At 49.7% G+C, this 18,640-nt stretch overlaps 2 protein-coding genes across 2 annotated transcripts in view; one reads left to right on the top strand and one right to left on the bottom strand.

Moving 5' to 3' along the window:
- The window catches only part of nup188 (nucleoporin 188), a 30,223-nt gene extending 29,409 nt beyond the window's left edge, over positions 1–814 (top strand). Inside the window, 1 exon segment of the mRNA XM_030341629.1 lies at positions 91–814. Coding sequence (XP_030197489.1) covers positions 91–249 — 159 coding nt within the window. The 3' untranslated portion in view covers positions 250–814.
- Positions 815–846: 32 nt separating this feature from the next.
- The window catches only part of cdk5rap2 (CDK5 regulatory subunit associated protein 2), a 42,624-nt gene continuing 24,830 nt past the window's right edge, over positions 847–18,640 (bottom strand). Inside the window, exons 32-51 of the mRNA XM_030341631.1 lie at positions 16,952–18,608; positions 16,539–16,646; positions 15,981–16,126; positions 15,477–15,886; positions 14,888–15,120; positions 14,190–14,235; positions 12,513–12,721; positions 10,830–11,195; positions 10,336–10,461; positions 9,317–9,430; positions 8,849–9,026; positions 5,621–5,742; positions 5,034–5,225; positions 4,499–4,573; positions 2,787–3,025; positions 2,504–2,632; positions 2,144–2,282; positions 1,550–1,596; positions 1,374–1,427; positions 847–1,151 (exon numbers count right to left, since the gene is read on the bottom strand). Of these exons, the coding sequence (XP_030197491.1) occupies positions 1,128–1,151; positions 1,374–1,427; positions 1,550–1,596; positions 2,144–2,282; positions 2,504–2,632; positions 2,787–3,025; positions 4,499–4,573; positions 5,034–5,225; positions 5,621–5,742; positions 8,849–9,026; positions 9,317–9,430; positions 10,336–10,461; positions 10,830–11,195; positions 12,513–12,721; positions 14,190–14,235; positions 14,888–15,120; positions 15,477–15,886; positions 15,981–16,126; positions 16,539–16,646; positions 16,952–18,608 (4,614 nt within the window). The 3' untranslated portion in view covers positions 847–1,127. The remainder of the gene's footprint in view (positions 1,152–1,373; positions 1,428–1,549; positions 1,597–2,143; positions 2,283–2,503; positions 2,633–2,786; positions 3,026–4,498; positions 4,574–5,033; positions 5,226–5,620; positions 5,743–8,848; positions 9,027–9,316; positions 9,431–10,335; positions 10,462–10,829; positions 11,196–12,512; positions 12,722–14,189; positions 14,236–14,887; positions 15,121–15,476; positions 15,887–15,980; positions 16,127–16,538; positions 16,647–16,951; positions 18,609–18,640) is intronic.

The following is an 18,640-nucleotide window of genomic DNA, read 5'->3' as shown; positions in this document are numbered from 1 at the left end:
AGAGGGTTAGAGTGCAGGATTACGACCCCTAACCCTAGTGATTCCTGTGAACAGTCCTGTTCCAGATGTCTAACTCCCTCCCTGTTTCAGAGCACGCTCCTGTCTGCTTTGTACCGACACTTCCGCCGTGGGTCTCCCTCGTCGCCGGCCTCAAGCCAGTCCAAGACCCCGGGCCCCAAGGGCAGCCATGAGGGCCAGGAGCCCATCATCCAGCTGGTCCAGGCCTTTGTTAGACTGGTACAGCGGTAGACCCCTCCTCCCTTCATACTACCGGCGGTTTGGTGTTTTTACATCTAGAAGTGCCAATATATATAAAAATACAACATTCGATTTTTGTCAAACAAAAATGGAAAAGCGTCTTTTTTGGTTTTCATGATTAGTCTAATTTTGCCAAAGTGTCTGTTACGATAAGTTCCTGAGTTGAATTTGACGTCGCCATGACCAAAGCCTAGTGTGTGTATAATATAGTAGACTGGTGAATTGAAGACATGCTTGTTTGTATAGGTTAGTCTCATGGATGTGCAGTGTTTGGGCTTATTAAAGTCCACCAGGGACCCCGTCATGTTGTTCCTCTTGGCCTAGTTTTATAGGTCAAATCGCCAACTTTTGCTAACATTTCCTTGAATGTTATTTTGAAATCTGATGCTTTTAAGATCCAGCTTACTTATTGTTGCCCTATAGTATCAGACTTTCATGTATTGCGAGGAGGGGTGTTTTTCAAATTTAAATCAGTTAAGTCTGAAATAAATCCTTTGTATCGGTTTCAAAGCAGCAGTCAAGATTTGAAAATAAAGGGACTTTTGTAAAACATCAATTCTGTCTTGTTTGAATTGAAGGATCAGAAGCTTTAGGGAAACATGTTTACTCACATAATTAGTTTCCATCATCAAATGCACACAATACTAATATGTACCAGCCTGTCAAGAATACAAATCTTCCCATTGTAAAATCATTCATAAAAAATAGCTTTGATAAATATTTACAGAAGCCTTTACATTTAACTTTCAAAAACATGTGCAATCACAGAAAAGTGGAGCAAGTTACAGGTAGTTTAACAGCAGGACAGGATCCATATCCAAAACAAGGCGGTGCAGCCAGTAGGAGGAACTGGCAGAGAGGAAGCCCCTCTACTGGCCGTTGATGGGAACCTCCTGTGGGATCAAGGAAAGGAGGTTTACTATAGGAAGCAAAGGCCGCCCAGCATGCAGCCTCAGGGGCTAAAGCTTCAAACTCAACATTCTTTTGACAATCCAAACTACTCGTCATGCATTAAAAACACATCACATCTCTGCTGCCATTCTGGAAGGGCCAATACAATCCAGGGGAAAGAGTTGCATGCAGGCTCTTATCAGACCACCCTGCTCCTCACTCACCTCCTCTGGGCCTCCAGAGAGGCCCTTCAGGCCAAAGAGGGTACAGTTATTTGTCTTAAGGAATGTGTTTGCAAATGAATGAAAGAGGGGAGAAACAGTAATTCACTCAATGAGAATGGTTAATTAATTAAACATGACTCAATTTGTAATATTTAAGGGTTTTAAACTTTGCTCACCTCCAGATTCCCTCTGGCCTTCTTCAATACTCCATGTGTTACTGACACTGAAAGCAACAGGATGGTATTAGTGACAGGCCTTAAGCACAAGAGGTCACCCGGCGATTCCCAACTCGCGTTCCCATCATGCAACTGGCTCAAAACCGAGAGCACAGAGGGGAGCTGCCTTGTTTTTCTCTTATAATTAATATGATTATTAATTATACTGAATACTCTATTTTACCTGCAACTCTGTTTATTAGGGATAGGTCTAAATAAATGAAGCATTGATATGACCGCAAATACAACTTCACGCGCCATCTATCATGGGTTGTAACCCTACTTGTAGCGTCCTGCCTCCTACCCTTGCCGAGCAGATCCTCAGTATCACCAGGATGTGTGTAAAAGGGCAACTCCTGACCACCTGATTCACATGAGGTCATGTGTTAAGGGGAAAGACACCGGGTTCCATTTCAGAAATTCCTTACCAAACAAGTACAACAAAAACACTAGACTTCAAATATCAAGCCTATTCTGCTTGCATAATAGATGTTAACATACAATAAAGGACTGAGTTAATCAGTGCGTTTGAGATGCGGTGGTTCCTAGACCTACACTGGTCGATGATGACCTTCTCCATGCCCTCCTTCAGCTGGTTGGTGGTGCGCAGACGCTTCACCGCCCCGCTCAGCAGGCGCTCCTGCTGGCTCAGCCTGCTCCTCAGCCGGGACACCTCGCTCCGCAGCAGCTCCTCCTGCACCCCAGGGAAGGGAGGCTCCCGTTACACTCGGGCTCATCTCCCACAAGTTAGTGGGCGGCTTTTAGAACGGATGTATTTGTAGAATAATCTCCTAGACACCTATGGCGGCTGAGGGCTGTGCGCAATGCATTTGTCCAAAGAAGTAGGGGGCGTGGCAGCATTAAACGGAAGTCACTGCCTAAAGTGAAGCGCGAGCGCCGTGAGGGGACACTCACCTGCTGGTTGGAGCCGTGCTCCCCGGCTGTGTGGCCCCCAGTGGGCAGAGAGACCCTCCAGACCAGGTGCAGCAACCTGCTGGCCTCCTCTAGGACCTGCTGCATGGTGCCCACGCTGCTGGAAAGACTCTGCACAGACGCACATCCTTTAGCTCTCAAACACACTTTAAAAGCTCCTGCATTCACACCCCAAAACATGCACCATGCTGCCCCCTGGGGGGGGGGGGGGCAGCATGGTGCATGTTGCATGTTTTGCATGTTGGTGCATGTTTTGAGCTCCTACCCGGAGGTGGGGGCGCCCCTCCTGCAGCTGGGCGTCCATGTGCTGTGTGAGGCGCCGGCCCTCAGAGATCTGCTTGCGCAGGGCGTGGTGGTCCTGGATCAGCCCCAGGACGTGGGGCCCGTGGCGGCTGGCCCACAGCCGGTGGCCCGGCACCAGGCGGGACGGGGGGCCCGGGGCCCCGCTCTCGGAGCTGCTGCTGCTCAGCTGCTGGGAGCTGTTATCCTCCCGCCTCCTCGTCTCTGCACACAGGCAGACCCCCCCTGTCAGCTCAAGACCCCCTGGACACTCAAAGCGGTGACGACTAGTGATGGATTTAATGATTCGTTTCCGTGACCCAGTTCGCCACGAGGAGTCGTTCGCGAAGTCGAACGTTCGTTCAGTCGAGTTTCCGGTAGCACTAACTCCACTGAGTCTGACTGACTCAATGGGGATGGGGTCTGCAATGGGGTCCATTCCATGATGCGATTTACCGCTACCAGAAACCAGGCTGAACGAACATACGATTCGTGAACGACTCCTCCCAGTTCAGTCGAGTTTCCGGTGAATTGATTCACCGGAAACTCGACTGAACGTGGAGGAGTCGTTCGCGATTCAGCCTAGTTTCCGGTAACAGTGAATCGCATCATGGAATGCACGCCATTGCACGGTTCTCAGCTGAGTCAGTCAGACTCTGGAGTTAGTGCTACCGGAAACTCGTTCGTTCGAGTTTCCGGTGAATCGAATGGTGAACGAGACGACCGAACGAACGAGAGACACGAACCGGTTCGGTTCGTTCGTCCTAAAGACTCGTTCATTCGAACCGGTTCGCGAACAAACGAGCCAACACTAGTGACGACCACGCATGGCCCCGGACTGAGCCGTGAAGAGACGTACTCATGTCGCAGTACTCTTCCGTTGGGGGACCAAGACGTCTAAAAGGGGGCCAACAAGTTCGAGCTACACACGCCGTCCGTTGAGTGGTCGACAGAATAGTCACTTCTGTTTGCCGTCCTTCTTGGACGTCCTACATTGTTGCTCTTTGTTTAGTGTGTCGCGTTCTTCTTTTTCCTTTGGTTTATTAGCAGGCTGCACTGTGTCGGGCTGCTATGAGGTCACAATGCTTACATAGCTGCCGCGGCTATCGCCGTCCGGCTTAAACCCTGCCCTACCATAAGGGTATTGTCGGCGGTGGGACACGCGAGCCGTAACTGAGCTGGGCCAAACCGCACCTTCACTACTGGGCCAAGGCGTGCTGGGCTGAAGCGCACCCGCCGGTGGAAACGCGCCAAGAGAGCTGCTGCAGTTCACCCTGTCTTCCGCTTGGTCGTGAACGAGTTACCAATAAAGAGACCAAACACCGTCAGCATCCGAGGTTCATGGACTGACTTGATATCGGTGAGTTAACTCACAAATAATCTCCATTTGTTAATTCTATTTGAAATCCACTCCAATTTAAATTAAATGAGATTATCAAATGGAATGACACATTATCGTTCATACCAAATGTACCTAATAAACAAAACCTAGTTTTATTGACTCATTCAGTGTGGGTTGAATGTGAAACGATTTTGGAATTGTAAATAGGCACTTACTTAGTACAATCGTTAATTAGTATACTTTTAAAAAATCAAATTAAAATAAGATTACGTTAACGCGTTATAAACGGCTAATTTTAAACAGCCCTAGTATACATACATACATACTATATTAATAATGAATGTGCGGTTCCTCACCTCGGAGAACAGGGCTGTGAGAGGCGCGGTGAGCAGGGTCCCGGTTCTCCTGTCCAGGGGATCGCCCTCCCTCATCTAGAGCAGGAAGTACACACCGGAGTGTCAGCAGGACTCGACACCGTCGCCCTCGACACCGTCGCCCTCGACACCGTCGCCCTCACTGAGCTGAGGGTCTCTGGTCTAAGGTGGGCTGGGTGTCCCGACCTCTGACCACTAGGAGACCACCAGCACAGCTCAGGAGGTAGAGCGGTTTGACTGGTCACCGGACGGTTGCTGGTTCGATCCCCGGCTCCTCCTATCTGAGTGTCGAGGTGTCCCTGAGGGAGACACCTCCCCCTGACTGCTCCTGAGGAGCTGGCTGTCGCCCTGCGTGGTTGACTCCGCCGTCGGTGTGTGAATGTGGGATTGAATGGTAAGTCTCTTTGGATGAAGGTGCGGGCAGAATGCCCTGAATGTAGTGAGTGACCTGAGGGGGGCAGCAGGTAGGTGATGTAGTGAGTGACCTGAGGGGGGCAGCAGGTAGGTGATGTAGTACCTGAGGCGGGCAGCAGGTAGTTGATGTTGATGGTGTCGGCGTGGCGGCCCCTCAGCAGCTGCTCCTCCAGCCTCTGCCGCAGCGCCGTGTTGGTCTGGATGCTCGTCTCCAGCTGCAGCCGCAGGCGGCGGACCTCCGCCAGCAGCTCCGACAGGTCCAGGGGCCCGGGGGGCCGCGGGGACCCCTGGCCCTCTGTGGGGGGGCCGAGGAGGTTTAAAGGGGCACACTGACATGGACTGAGGACGCAATGGTGGAATGGATCACTGAGATAGTGGAATGGATACCTGCAGAGCTTTAGCCCCGCAGAATGCAGTTATATATATAACTCACTGCCAGGGTCATTTCCCTAGACTGTTGTCATTCAAGGGCACACTAAAATAAAAACGACATGACAGAAATACTAATACAACCAGTGTTGCCAGATTGGGTGAAAGATATGGCCCAATCTGGCAACACTGAATACAACACAGACAGTTTAAGATGTTGCACGGTGCATTACTTCTAACAAGGAACATGTTTGTATCCATTGGGTTGTTTATAGCATCAGGACCTTGTGGGCCGATCCCATGAGAGTGCAGCTGCAGTACCTGCTGCACTGGGGGCGTCCGTCTTGATGCGCTCACAGACCTGCAGCTCCACGCGCAGCGATTGCAGCAGATGCTGGGAGTCCGACAGCTGCTGCCTCTGGAGGTTCACGTCGCTCTGCAGCCTGCGGTGGCACAGGTTACAACATCACCTCAGTACTCGGAGGTTACCACACCACCTCAGTACTCGGAGGTTACCACACCACCTCAGTACTCGGAGGTTACCACACCACCTCAGTACTCGGAGGTTACCACACCACCTCAGTACTCGGAGGTTACCACACACCTCAGTACTCGGAGGTTACCACACCACCTCAGTACTCGGAGGTTACCACACCACCTCAGTACTCGGAGGTTACCACACCACCTCAGTACTCGGAGGTTACCACACCACCTCAGTACTCGGAGGTTACCACACCACCTCAGTACTCGGAGGTTACCACACCACCTCAGTACTCGGAGGTTACCACACCACCTCAGTACTCGGAGGTTACCACACCACCTCAGTACTCGGAGGTTACCACACCACCTCAGTACTCGGAGGTTACCACACCACCTCAGTACTCGGAGGTTACCACACCACCTCAGTACTCACAGGTTACCACACCACCTCAGTACTCAGAGGTTACCACACCACCTCAGTACTCAGAGGTTACCACACCACCTCAGTACTCAGAGGTTACCACACCACCTCAGTACTCAGAGGTTACCACACCACCTCAGTACTCAGAGGTTACCACACCACCTCAGTACTCAGAGGTTACCACACCACCTCAGTACTCAGAGGTTACCACACCACCTCAGTACTCAGAGGTTACCACACCACCTCAGTACTCACAGGTTACCACACCACCTCAGTACACTCACAGGTTACCACACCACCTCAGTATACTCAGAGGTTACCACACCACCTCAGTATACTCAGAGGTTACCACACCACCTCAGTATACTCAGAGGTTACCACACCACCTCAGTATACTCAGAGGTTACCACACCACCTCAGTATACTCAGAGGTTACCACACCACCTCAGTATACTCAGAGGTTACCACACCACCTCAGTAAACAGAGGTTACCACACCACCTCAGTACTCAGAGGTTACCACACGCAGAGGTTACCACACTCAGAGGTTACCACACGCAGAGGTTACCACACGCAGAGGTTACCACACGCAGAGGTTACCACACTCACAGGTTACCACACTCACAGGTTACCACAGGTTACACCACCTCAGTATACTCACAGGTTACCACACACAGAGGTTACCACAGGTTACCCCACCTCAGTACTCAGAGGTTACCCCACCACCTTAGTATACTCTACACAGCACGTGGGTTAGTGAGGAGGGTACGCTTTATTTCTCACTACTCGTTTCCCAGGTCCCATATCCACGTGTCAACCTCTTCATCAGAGGACTATATCTCCACAACATAGAACGAATGTCCTCCTCGTGCCAATAGAGCAGCCCTTTACACGGGGCCCATCAACCACTTCATTCTGCAGCCTCATCTCATGAGGTGAAGACAACATGTGAAGGAAGATTGTGAAGGACTTCAAAGCTGTGAGAGAATCCTCCCTCGGCTCCGTGATGAGGCACGGTGGAGGTTGTGCCCTGGTGAAGCCACGGAGATGGACTTCTAAAACCGCCTCTGGGATACACCTTAGTGGTGTTCCATGCAGGAAAACGTGGACAAAAAGGTCAAACATAATACCTCATTACAAAGGTTTGAATTTGAATAAAAAATGAACACTGGCTACCAGTCATTCAAGTGAGACGACGTATCTAAATATACCGGCAGTGGAAATGTTGCAAGGTGTTCAGCGGGTCAATCGCCGGTGCAGAATTCCCAGAATATCGATCACTGTTCCCGTTACACACAAGCCAATGCAGGAAAGGATTCAAATGTTTCCAAATGGAGCCCAGAGTCTTGTTTGATGTTTTATGCGATCAAACACAACTTTGATGACCAAACAACAAAAGCTAAGGCATCATTAGTGTTTGGAACTAGAAAAGGGGACGTTTGTTCAGCATAAATAGAACATAAATAGGAGATGCCTTCAAGTTTAGCAGGTGCGTTCTCAGAAAGAAGAAGGAGATCGAGGTGGGAGCAGATACTCCATTCACCTTCTCTCCAAGCTTATGATCAAGTATTACAACAAGCCCTCGGCTAAGGTGTTCAACAAGGAAAGCTCAAGCCCAGCATGTAGAGATGCCCAGAAAACAACCTTGGTATGGGGGATGAACCAGCCTCGGGTGTATCATGTGTCCTCCTCTCTCAGCTAGTGTGACTAAGGGCCAGGGGCCACCCGTGTGAGGGCCTCTAGTCCTCATGACCTCTAGGTCCCCTCACCGTGGGCCCTCATCCATTGCTCCCTGGATGAGTGCTGTGGTGATCCTGGCTCATGTTTCGGAGTGGTTTTAATAGTTCAGCGTAATGGGACAGTAATAAGTCTTTACAATGGTCATTGGCTGCTTCGGTTTCACGTTGCACACACAGAAGGAGCTAATGACCACATATCCATGGCTCTGAGAGTGCCAGTGTATCAATAGCATTTGTGTGTGGTACTGTCCACACATAGGTTAATCTAGGTACGGGAACATTTGGTCTGTCCCTAAATGCTACACTAGCTGAATTATTCACTAGTCCATTGTGTGGAGCATGTGAACAATGCTCCACACTTTATGTCTAAAGTTTTGTTTAAAAGCTATGTCCAGGAGGCAGGACAACGACAAATCACTTTCTGTCCCTGATCAACCTCCATTATTCTTTTATGGTTTCTCTCTCAGGTTAAGAAGGGTTCCACTTCCACAGGAACTATTTCGTCATGCAGCCTTTTGCTGTGCAATGGCAACGTCACATCATACAGACTGTTATTGTTTGAAGCTCACATAGCTGTTCTTCAAAATTCATCTCAACAGTGTCATATTACTTTTTAGTTTCCTGTTCCCACGCCGTAGAACGTCAGACCACCGTTGGTTTACTGCCTCAAGGATTCTGTTGGTATGTGGTCACTCACGACCCAGAGAGACGTGACCACAGGACGCACTGACCAACGCAGGAGACGTGTGGCCGCTACCATCATGGTTGAACTATAATACAGCCCTACCCACTCAGCCACAGGGGGAGACAGTACCTGTGGTCTGAAGGGTAACACAGCCCTACCCCCTCAGGGAGGCAGTACCTGTGGTCTGAAGGTTAATACAGCCCTACCCCCTCAGGGAGACAGTACCTGTGGAGCTCGTCCCTGCTGCGCTGCAGGGCGTCGCTCAGCGTCTGGTTCTCCTGGGCGCTGGGCGTCAGCCGGGCCCTCTCCTGCCTCAGGGCCTCCAGCTCCGCCCGGCTCTGCTCCAGCCGGGCCGTGCGGCGGGCCAGCGTCTCCCGCAGCGCCTCGTTCTCCTTCTGCTTGTCTGCCGGGGGGAAGAGGGGGTACGGAGTGGTTGCGTGTGAAAGGAAACCCAGAATTTATCTGTGGAGATCTGCATACTATTCTATGTCAAAAGGCCCATGTTAAAATAGGAAACCTTTGACGTCACAGATAACGCATTATCGCATTATCTATATCTTTTGTATATAGTGTATGTATGCTTATATCTTAACATAAAGGTAAAAGCCTCTCTCATTGTAAAGGTCCTTGTGGTTCAACACAACTCAACACCAGGTGCTGCTGTAGTGTGTGTAGTGTGTAGTGTAGTGTTACCTCTGGAGCCCTGGGCCAGCTGCTCCTTCAGGCTGCGGTTCTGCTCCCAGAGGAAGCGCACCTCGCTGGCCATCTGGCCCTGCTCCTCGCTGCCTTGGATGAAGATGTTGGTCGCTGCTCAACACAAATCAGCACCACAGGCCAGCGTCACAAGTAGGGTTTAGACCAGGGGGCAATGAACTCTGTTTCGGTACTGTTTTTATAATGCTTCTTCATTATAAGAGAAGAATATTAATAGAAACTAGGACTGCCAGTCAGAAAGGTATTGAAAGCGCGACCCAAGGTACCGTGCTGGTCAAGCTATTCACGGGGTGCCTCATTTCGCCTAGACGCGAATATGCCTCCAACAGGGGCAAAACACACACACAGACACACCGACATACTTAATAGTATATGTCGTTTACGTATGATCCTGGGTCACCTGCAGGCAAAGTGGTGCATTACTCTTAAGAGCATTCATTTAAAGTGAAACTGTGGCGTCATTCTTCAGGTTCTTGAGGCCAGCCTATGCAAAGGGGGTTGGCTCCATGTCTCCAAGTAGTATCCTGTCCCTGACCACTTCTCAAGTGTTATTGTGATTCATTGAATATTGAAATATTCTGAATAAGTCTGCCATTATTTACACAATCAAAATCCCGAGTCCATAGATCATTTGTATCAAATTGTTTGTTTTTTCATGTAAGGGCTTGGGATCTGAAGAAGAGATGCCGCAAATAATAGCACAGAGGGAACCAGCACTTCTGGCTAAAAACGGAAACCTTATTACCATTCCACCGCTGAGATAGTCGCTCTAATGATGCCTTCACCCCACAATAGGAATACCTAATAAGAATCCCTACAATAACAGTAAGTATCCACAGATACGCTGAATACATTAAACAAAAGCGACCATCTTGTCTGATCTAGGTCTTGGTGATATTTGCGCTGCCATTGGCCACCTGTTTGTTCCACTATACATGTTAATGAGTGACCCTGAGGGATCAGCACAGCAGCAGGATTCAGTATCAAAGAGGGAGTACCTGGGTCCCTCTCCACCTCAGCCAGCCTCCTCTCCAGCTGCTCTCGGAGGCGCTCGTTGGTCTGGATGCTCTCCTCCAGCCGCCGCCGCAGGGCCCGGATCTCCTGCAGGTGTTCGGCCAGCAGGTCTGAGAACAGAGGCACACACACGAGTCAGAACACACACACACACACACGAGTCAGAACACAGACACACACAAGAGTCAGAACACAGAGACACACACGAGTCAGAACACAGAGACATACATTAGCATGCAGGTCAGTGTAACAGACAGGAATTACACATTTTAAATGATTGTCTCGGAATGTTATTCCCTATGTAAAGCACTCTGAATGGCCTTTGAATTTGTTAAGTTTGCATTATAATTAAACGTCGCCTTGAATTGCCTTAACGGTGTAATCTATTGCAGGAATGACTAAGATTGTGTCTGAAATCCTCTAAATAAAACATTGAAGGTCCGATCCAAGCGAACAGGACAGTAGTAGAGAAGAGGACCTGTGGTCATGGCCCCAGCCCGCGGCCCTCCGTCCTGACGCGCGGCTGCCCGTGCCTCAGCCCGTGCCTCAGCCTCTCTTCCATCCGAGTCGGCCTGAGGTGGTGACCCGGGCCCGTCCGGGGAGTCCCGGGGCTCTGGGTGGCGGGGGCCCTGCTGGGCCTGGACGGAGCGCTGGAGCTCCAGCTCGCTGCGCAGCGTGGCGTTGAGCTCCTGGCTGCCCCTCAGCTGCTCCTGCAGCCCGCCGTTCTCCCTCCACAGCCGGGCTCCCCGTGTCCTGCTGCTATGGTGACGGTCCCCGGGGCTCTGGTCCCCGGGGCTCCGGTCCACGCCTCCCCCGGCTTTGGCGCCGCCCCCGTCTGTGTGGCCTTGACACACACAGGTAACACAGCTGAATGCCAATATTCACTAGCAGGCTTCTAAATAACAGTCTCCATTTCTATTGTGACTTCAAAGGGCCTTTCAGCAATTGCTTCCGTTGTTTTGTCGAACTCTTAAAAAAAAAAGTGAGTGGCCTTAGTGTAAAACACTCAAATGCATTACGGGAAAGAGGCCCTAAACATATTTGAACATAAGTGTGATAACCTTAAGCAGCTCCTCATTCTTCCCTTCAGGTGGATAGGTGGCCCTTAATAATGCAGCTCCAACAGGCCTGGAACAGGACACCCTGCGCTCTCTGCTAGACGCCTGGGTGCCGCCGAACAGAGGGGGCGGGGCCTACAGGGACACCACTAGCTGCTACTAGATCGGCTCTGATTCAAGAAGTCTCCGTGCCTTCTTGACCTCATGATAATGGCCCGGGAAATAGTGTGGGGGGGAACATGCATTTTTCATAAGGAAACATACAGAGCTAATTGCAGGGACTGAATATAACGATAGATGTGGAGGTGGCCTTGTCATGTCAATCTCCAGGGGTACTAAATACTAGGATTGAATTTAGAAAATGAAAGAGACAGAGTGATTTTAGAGAACACTTATCTAAAGTAAATGTGAATATGCATATATATTTCTAGGATCAGCAAGGCAGGCTGGGGACATTAGGTGTGGAACCTAGAGCTCTTTGGGCTGGGAGTCAAACATCATAACAACTCGAGGGAAACACTAAATCATCCACAACCCCATAATAAGGTGGAGGTCTGCATCTATGTGACAGACCATAATTGATAGTTTGGAAATCGAATAAGGCCTACATGATGGAAAAACATTTTGGTTTGTTAAGGCTATTGTTTAGGTCAGGTTACTTTGTAATTGGCGGCCTATACTGTAGAAACATTAACCAAACGATGGCTCTATAGAGAGGAGGGCTGCTGCCGACCCTTACTAGGGATAGTATACAACACACAGGACTCCAACCAAGATCAAGTCTTTAGTTCACCACTAAACACAGACTCCCACCAAGATCAAGTCTTTAGTTCACCACTAAACACAGACTCCAACCAAGATCAAGTCTTTAGTTCACCACTAAACACAGACTCCCACCAAGATCAAGTCTTTAGTTCAGCGCCCCAGCTTTCATATTTGTTGACTATCTTTCTTATCTTAAAAGAAGACGACTTTCAAGTGCTATTGAGATGTGCGATCATTTGAATACACCGCCGCAGTATCGCTATGTCGCTTCACATTTCACTTTCAATGTATAATGACAATGTCAACATCTATACACACACACATGTGGCCACTCATACCGTGAGGCGCCAGGGCTCCGCTGTGGGTTGAGGGGCTGCGGGCGGTGGGACTCTGTGCGGTGGGGCTACCGCGTCCCGACCCCGACACCACGTAGGACGGGCTCCGCTCCGAGGAGCTGGAGCAGCAGGAGGAGGCCCCGCTGGGACCTCTCAGCTGGCTCTGGAGGCTCTGCACCTGCTGGTTCTTCTCCTGCAGCTCCCTGGACAACCTGGGCCCATCAACCACACACTTTATGGATGTGGGGCTTTGGGGGCAAAGCTCTGAGCTACAAAAGTTACGGCAGAAGGGAAACAGCTCAACAAGAACAACACAGGGAAACAAAGGTTCAAATAAATGATACATGCGATTAAGGCAGATATACATTTGTCAGATAGATTTCAAACAACAAAAGGTCACTTCTTCTACTTGATTAGAAGAGGGTCCCACTAAAGGGTAGTTTGGTTTGAGATCTCAGGTCCTCTGCTCCAGAGTAGAGGACCAGATGCAGAGTCTTCAATCCAAATGGTTTTGGCTTTAAGGTAAAAGCACTCCTTTTAAAGATACAGAAAAAGATCACTGCAAACAGCATGCTGTCCCACTTGGACCTGAGCCTGTGACTCACAGGTCCAGCTGCTCTCTGGTGGACTGGGCCAGATTGAAGTTCTGCTGGACCAGAGAGTGGATGTGCTGCTGCAGCAGCTCTCTCTCGCCCTCTAGCTGCCACCGTAGGTACTCTATTTCCTGCTGAATGCTAGCAGGACCGTCCTGAGGAGAACTACTGTATTGCAGCTCCTGCTGCCACTCTTCAGGGCTGCCCACCCAGTAAGAATACCATGATAGATATGAGATGTGTTAAAAGATGGAGCTGATATGTCAACTAAAACTACCACTCCATGGAATGTCCGCGAACAATGCCTTACATTGCAAAAACAATATGCCGCATATCAATTGTAAAAGGAAATCAGCAAAGACAACAAAACGCTGGTCAAGCTGTTTCTTATTGTTATTACCAAAAAAATGGCGGTTAGTCACATACATTCATGTCATAACCTCCCTAAATAACATTGCATGAATGAACATGTGCTATAGCTGCGGTATATAAATGCTTTGGATAAAAGCTAAAAGCCCTAAAGGTAAATGTATAACATTGAGAATGATGATTTGACAATAAAAAATTATTTTCAAAAGACTCCAAGGCATCGCTGGAGACAACAAAGACCATAGCCATGTCAGTCCCACCTGACATGATTCTCATGGGGGAGAATGACCCACATGAGGGCATCGGAAGTAGGTCAGAGCAAAACACTGTCCAAAACACAATATACCCTGGGGTAGTAACGCAATGGGCTACTACTTGGGCGGGGGTGCCTAGGTTTTAAACTGGGGCAAATGACAGACACTAAAACAGCTCAAACTGCCCCGACCAAGTCTACCCACAGAACGATAGGAACCAGTTAGGGTAGTCAGCATCACCCTTAAGATGATTAACCCATGACTGGGAATATTGGTGGTGAAATTCAGAGGCAATGGTAAAAAGCTACAAACAATGAAGTAAAAAGTAAAAACGAATAAATCATAATCATAACAATTTATGAAACTCAAAGACTTCACAGTGAAGGGGGGACCTCACTAACCACAACCAATGTGTAGCACCCACAGGGGTGAGTAGAATAACGTTGTAAATAGAGGTTATGTACCGTTGGGCCAGCTCCAGAGCATCCTTATTGTCCTGTTGGCCGTCTCCTGTTAAACACATAAGAATGTACAATAAATAACCTGACTAGAATAAAACATCGAAAATGTTAAATCAGAGTCTAACTAAAATAACATGATAGCATTGGGAAACATGCTTTAGATTGAATGTTGAAATGTCGAACGCCGCCGCTGTGTTAAGGAAGTTAAGGATTTGGGTTTGTTCAGTCCCCAGGTTAGTGGTGGACATTGCATATGTCCAGATGTAAATCCACCATGATCTTTTGTTCAGGTGTTCCAAGATTGGGCTGTTGGCCATCAATTGACATCCATTATATCCCAAACAAGTGGTTAGCAGCTCCCAGAGCTGTATCTTTATTTTGACCAGCTCCGGTGAGCTCATATGAAGTGCCCTGGCTTGGAAACTTTCTCAAACAGAGCCCAGAGGGAAGTTTAAATTCTGTGTTTACACGCCACTTCGCATCCTCACAAACTGAGAGCCAGAGACTTTGATGGTATTGGCATGTGAACGCAGGGTGAGAATGTAAGCAGAATGAAACATAGCCCTTTGTCCCCAATGAGCCTGTCCATTGGTGGCTCAACAATCATGGCTGATTTACATCTCTACATAGATAATGTCAACAATTAACAACCGGCAAAATCCTTTAAGCATACTATACATTTATCAATATAAAGAACACACCTCTGTCAAGCCACCCCTCCAGTCTCTCCAGAATGCCCATACTCTTGTCCAGCTGCCCTCGGAGGATGTCTCCCCGGAACAGATCCACGTCGCTGGCCTGCAGCAGCTCCTGGAAGGCCCGGCTCAGCTCCTCCAGCTGCCTGCGGTGGGACAGCCCCAGGCCACGGCGCTCCTTGATCTGCTGCCTGAGCGCGGACAGCTCCCTGGCCTGAGACTGCACCAGGGAGTCCAGCCTGACGGGGTCGGTATGGGAGAAGGCACGGTGATGTTCACATTGAGAGGGTTTGTTAGAGGGCAATGGTAGGACAAACAGTTGAAACACAAATCTTGTGTACAAGACATGTGTCGTATCATTACTCCATTCATATCCATTACTACCATTTTGAATTACAGTACATTACAATATGGTCATCAATATCAATGTACCACTTTATAAATGTATTGTTTGTATGTACTTTGTAATTCATTCTAACTTTTTCATACAGCATTTTATAAATGTACTAACTATATAATAAATATCTGTGTCATCATCCCTTTATTATAAATGTACTGTAATATGAATGTAACCAGCATGGTGGTAGCAGTTTACCTTGCGGGCGAGGCAGAGCGACTGCGCTGCTGCACCTGCTGCAGCTGTTCACTCATGTTCCTGTTCAGACTCCTCTCCCTCTCCAGCTCCTGCTTCAGCACACCGATCTCCTCCCTCATCCTCTGGCCCTCTCTGTCCCGGCCTTCCTTCAGCTCCGCTGCAGAGTGACTCCTCTCCTGGCTGCGTCCATACACCACGCCGGGCCAAGCATGTTGATCCCTGGAGGTGTCCACCGGCGTGGACACCAGGTTGCTGGGGAAGATGTGGCGACCCAGTAGGCTCTGCATCTGCTGAGCGACCCGGGTCTGGTTCTCCAGCTGAAGCCTCAGCTCCATGACCTGTGCCTTGAGCTCAACAGGATCCTCAGACACGCCGTAGTCCTCGAAGGCCTGCAGGCTCTTTAGACTCACCTGGAAGAGAAACAACACAATATTTAAACACAAACCTCAACACATTTCAGCATTAAAGCCAACAGATTTCCAGGTAACAGAGTGGAGAGCTCACCTTGTTGGAGCTCAGAGCAGGGGAGCTGGGGTAGGAGGTGGATGTGGAGTCCAGGTACTCAGCGGAGGAGAAGGAGCCTTGCACCTCCTTCAGCAGGGACGGCAGGCTGCAGGCGCTGTCCCCGGGCTGCAAGCAACCCTTCAGATCTGAGTCAACATTAAGATCAGGGTCAAAGTGGTCAGGTACAGAGAGGTCCAAACAACTACAAGTGGGTTGGAATACAGTCCCTCTGACAGGAAGTAGAGGTGAAGAAAGTAGCTGGTGACTGTAGTGAGATATAGAGTAGTGAAGAAGAGGAAATATAGGTGAAGAGTTATGCATTGTTTAAAGCAGGGGCCTTCATAAATTCAGTTAAAACATGCAAAAACAGTGTCAAACGTTTACGGTTTGTGCAAAGCCATCCAAAATGAAGGGGAGGTTGAAACCCAGAGGTTGACAAACTAGTGTTATGAGATCTCCGCTCATAACCAGTCGCGGTACTGCCTCAGTTCAGTGATCATGCACAAAGGCTGTTTAACCACCACCAGTGGGATTAGTATTAACTCCACCACTAGCTACCTGTGCTACTGCTCTCTTCCCTATCGTTCTCACTCTTGCCACTGGTTTCGTAACCCAGGTCCTGCAAATCCACCTGCACGCACTTGTCGTCCTGCTCCAGAGGTGGCGCTGGAGGCAACAATGTGGAGTTAGGAAGGGGATCAGGGGTGTGGATATATAAATGGTTGTAATGTTGAGAATGTTCTCTTTACGTATTCCCAGTTACAATCAATTCACTAGTTTTCAAGTCATTAAATAATATATTAATTAATTAGTTAATCATTAATCAAATGAGTTATTACATAAGGGAATTGATTCAGAGAATATTCTTTGGGAGTTCAATTAATAAATCAAATGAATATCTATCCCCCTCATATGAATAACCACCACAGTACTCAGAGTACAATGCATTGCTCAAGTTGTATGTTTCTTACTTTTCTTAGCAGGGTCACAGGGCAGGTTGTGGATGATAACCGGCTTTAGGGAGGAGGCCAGTTTCTCCTCAAGGATCTTGCACGTCTTCTCCTTGTCCTTCACAGCCTTTTGAAGACCCTGAAGCTGGGCCTGAACATTGCCTGGTATTCCTTCTGAACTCAGGCAATCCACTGCTGGTGCTTGGGTCTGACTCTCCCCTCGGAGCCTCCTCTCCTCCTGCAGGCTGGCCTGAAGGTTAGAGATCCTCTGGGAGTGATCGCAGAATGCCTGGTACAGGAGGTGGATATTGCGATGGAGCTCCTGGGAAGAAGGTTGTGACTTCCTGCCAGCAGAAGCAGCCGAGCCGTGCCTATGGGAGGGTTTCTTGGCCGCCTCCACCTGGCCTTGGTCCTCCAGATCGCCCAGCTCCTGTAGAGAGATCTGAAGCCTTTGCAGGTGGTGTTGAAGGTCAGGACTGATCTGGGCGGATGTTCCAGAAGACAAGCTCTGAGTGTTGGTGCAGTGTGCTGCCAAAGAGGCGATGGCTGACTCTGCTGCAGCCAGACAGTCTGACAGACACTTCGTGATCTCTCCGTTCGTTAAACTGCCTTCAGAGCAGCCCGATGTGCCTTCTACATCTCTGGACCTGCCTTTGTTCACACACTCTCCTGCATTTTGCCTAATCAAGTAGTCCTTGTGCTGAGTGCCAGTGTGGTTGAGAACAGGAAGTACACCGCTGGCCTCAGAAGGAGTTCCTACTTCACACTCGGTATCCAGTCGGTTCAGTTCCCAGCTCCCTTGTTGAAGCCGGTCCATACTTTGCTCCTGACCGCGGTCAGAACCCCAGGGCACATCGACAGTGCCTCTTAGGTTGTGAGCCGCTAGAGATGCGTTCATCTGCTGCAGGGCGCTCACCAACCTGGAACACAGCTCCAGAGAGGCTGCGGCTGTGGGAGAGGTCAAAGATGCTTGTATTGTGGCAATGTCCCTGCCGGTCATGTTGAGGAACTCCACCAGGTGGGCGTTGAGCCTTTCCTTCTCTTGCAGGGTCTTGTTGAGCTCCACGTTTGCCTTCTGCAGGGCGCTGCCATCTGAGCCCGCCGAGACGGCACAAGAGCGCTCGAGCTGGCCCAGGCCGAGGCCGCTGTGGCTGTCCAGGTTGCAAGCGGTGAGGTAAGCGATGGTGGATTCAGCAGCCTGCAAGGCCTCGGCGTACTGGCGGTTCAGGCAGTCCTTCTCATGCAGCTGGGCGTGGATCTCCTCCCACTCGGCCAGCTTGTCTTCCAGCCCGTCAATGAGGCTCTCCTTCTCCTGGCACTCCTGGTGGAGCAGCTCCAGCTGGGCCAGCAAGGCGCAGGAGTCAGCCCGGGCATCATCCAGGAGGGCCTCTCCGTCCTCTGGGTTATCATCGGAGACTGTTTGGCTGCAGCTGCTACGATGGATGTACTCGTCGAAGTTGGACCCGGGAGTGGTGCTGCGCTCTAGGGACAGGGGGTACTCCAAGCCCTCGGAGAGGAGCTGGTCCGACTCAGAGATGTGATTCAGGTGTATATCTCGCAGAGGCTCAACGGTGTCTGTGTGTTGGTGCAAAGTTTGGGGTTGGTTGGCCACCCAGAAGGTGCTGCCTGGTTCTGATATCAGTCTCACTGGCACAGGGAGGCGAGACCTGACACCAGCCTGAAATAGGAATTGAAAAATTTAGGATTGTA

The sequence above is a fragment of the Gadus morhua genome, chromosome 19, assembly GCF_902167405.1.
Source record: "Gadus morhua chromosome 19, gadMor3.0, whole genome shotgun sequence".
NCBI lineage: Eukaryota > Metazoa > Chordata > Actinopteri > Gadiformes > Gadidae > Gadus > Gadus morhua.
The sequence above is the reverse complement of the archived record's forward strand: the minus strand, read 5'-3'. Positions and strand labels throughout refer to the sequence as shown.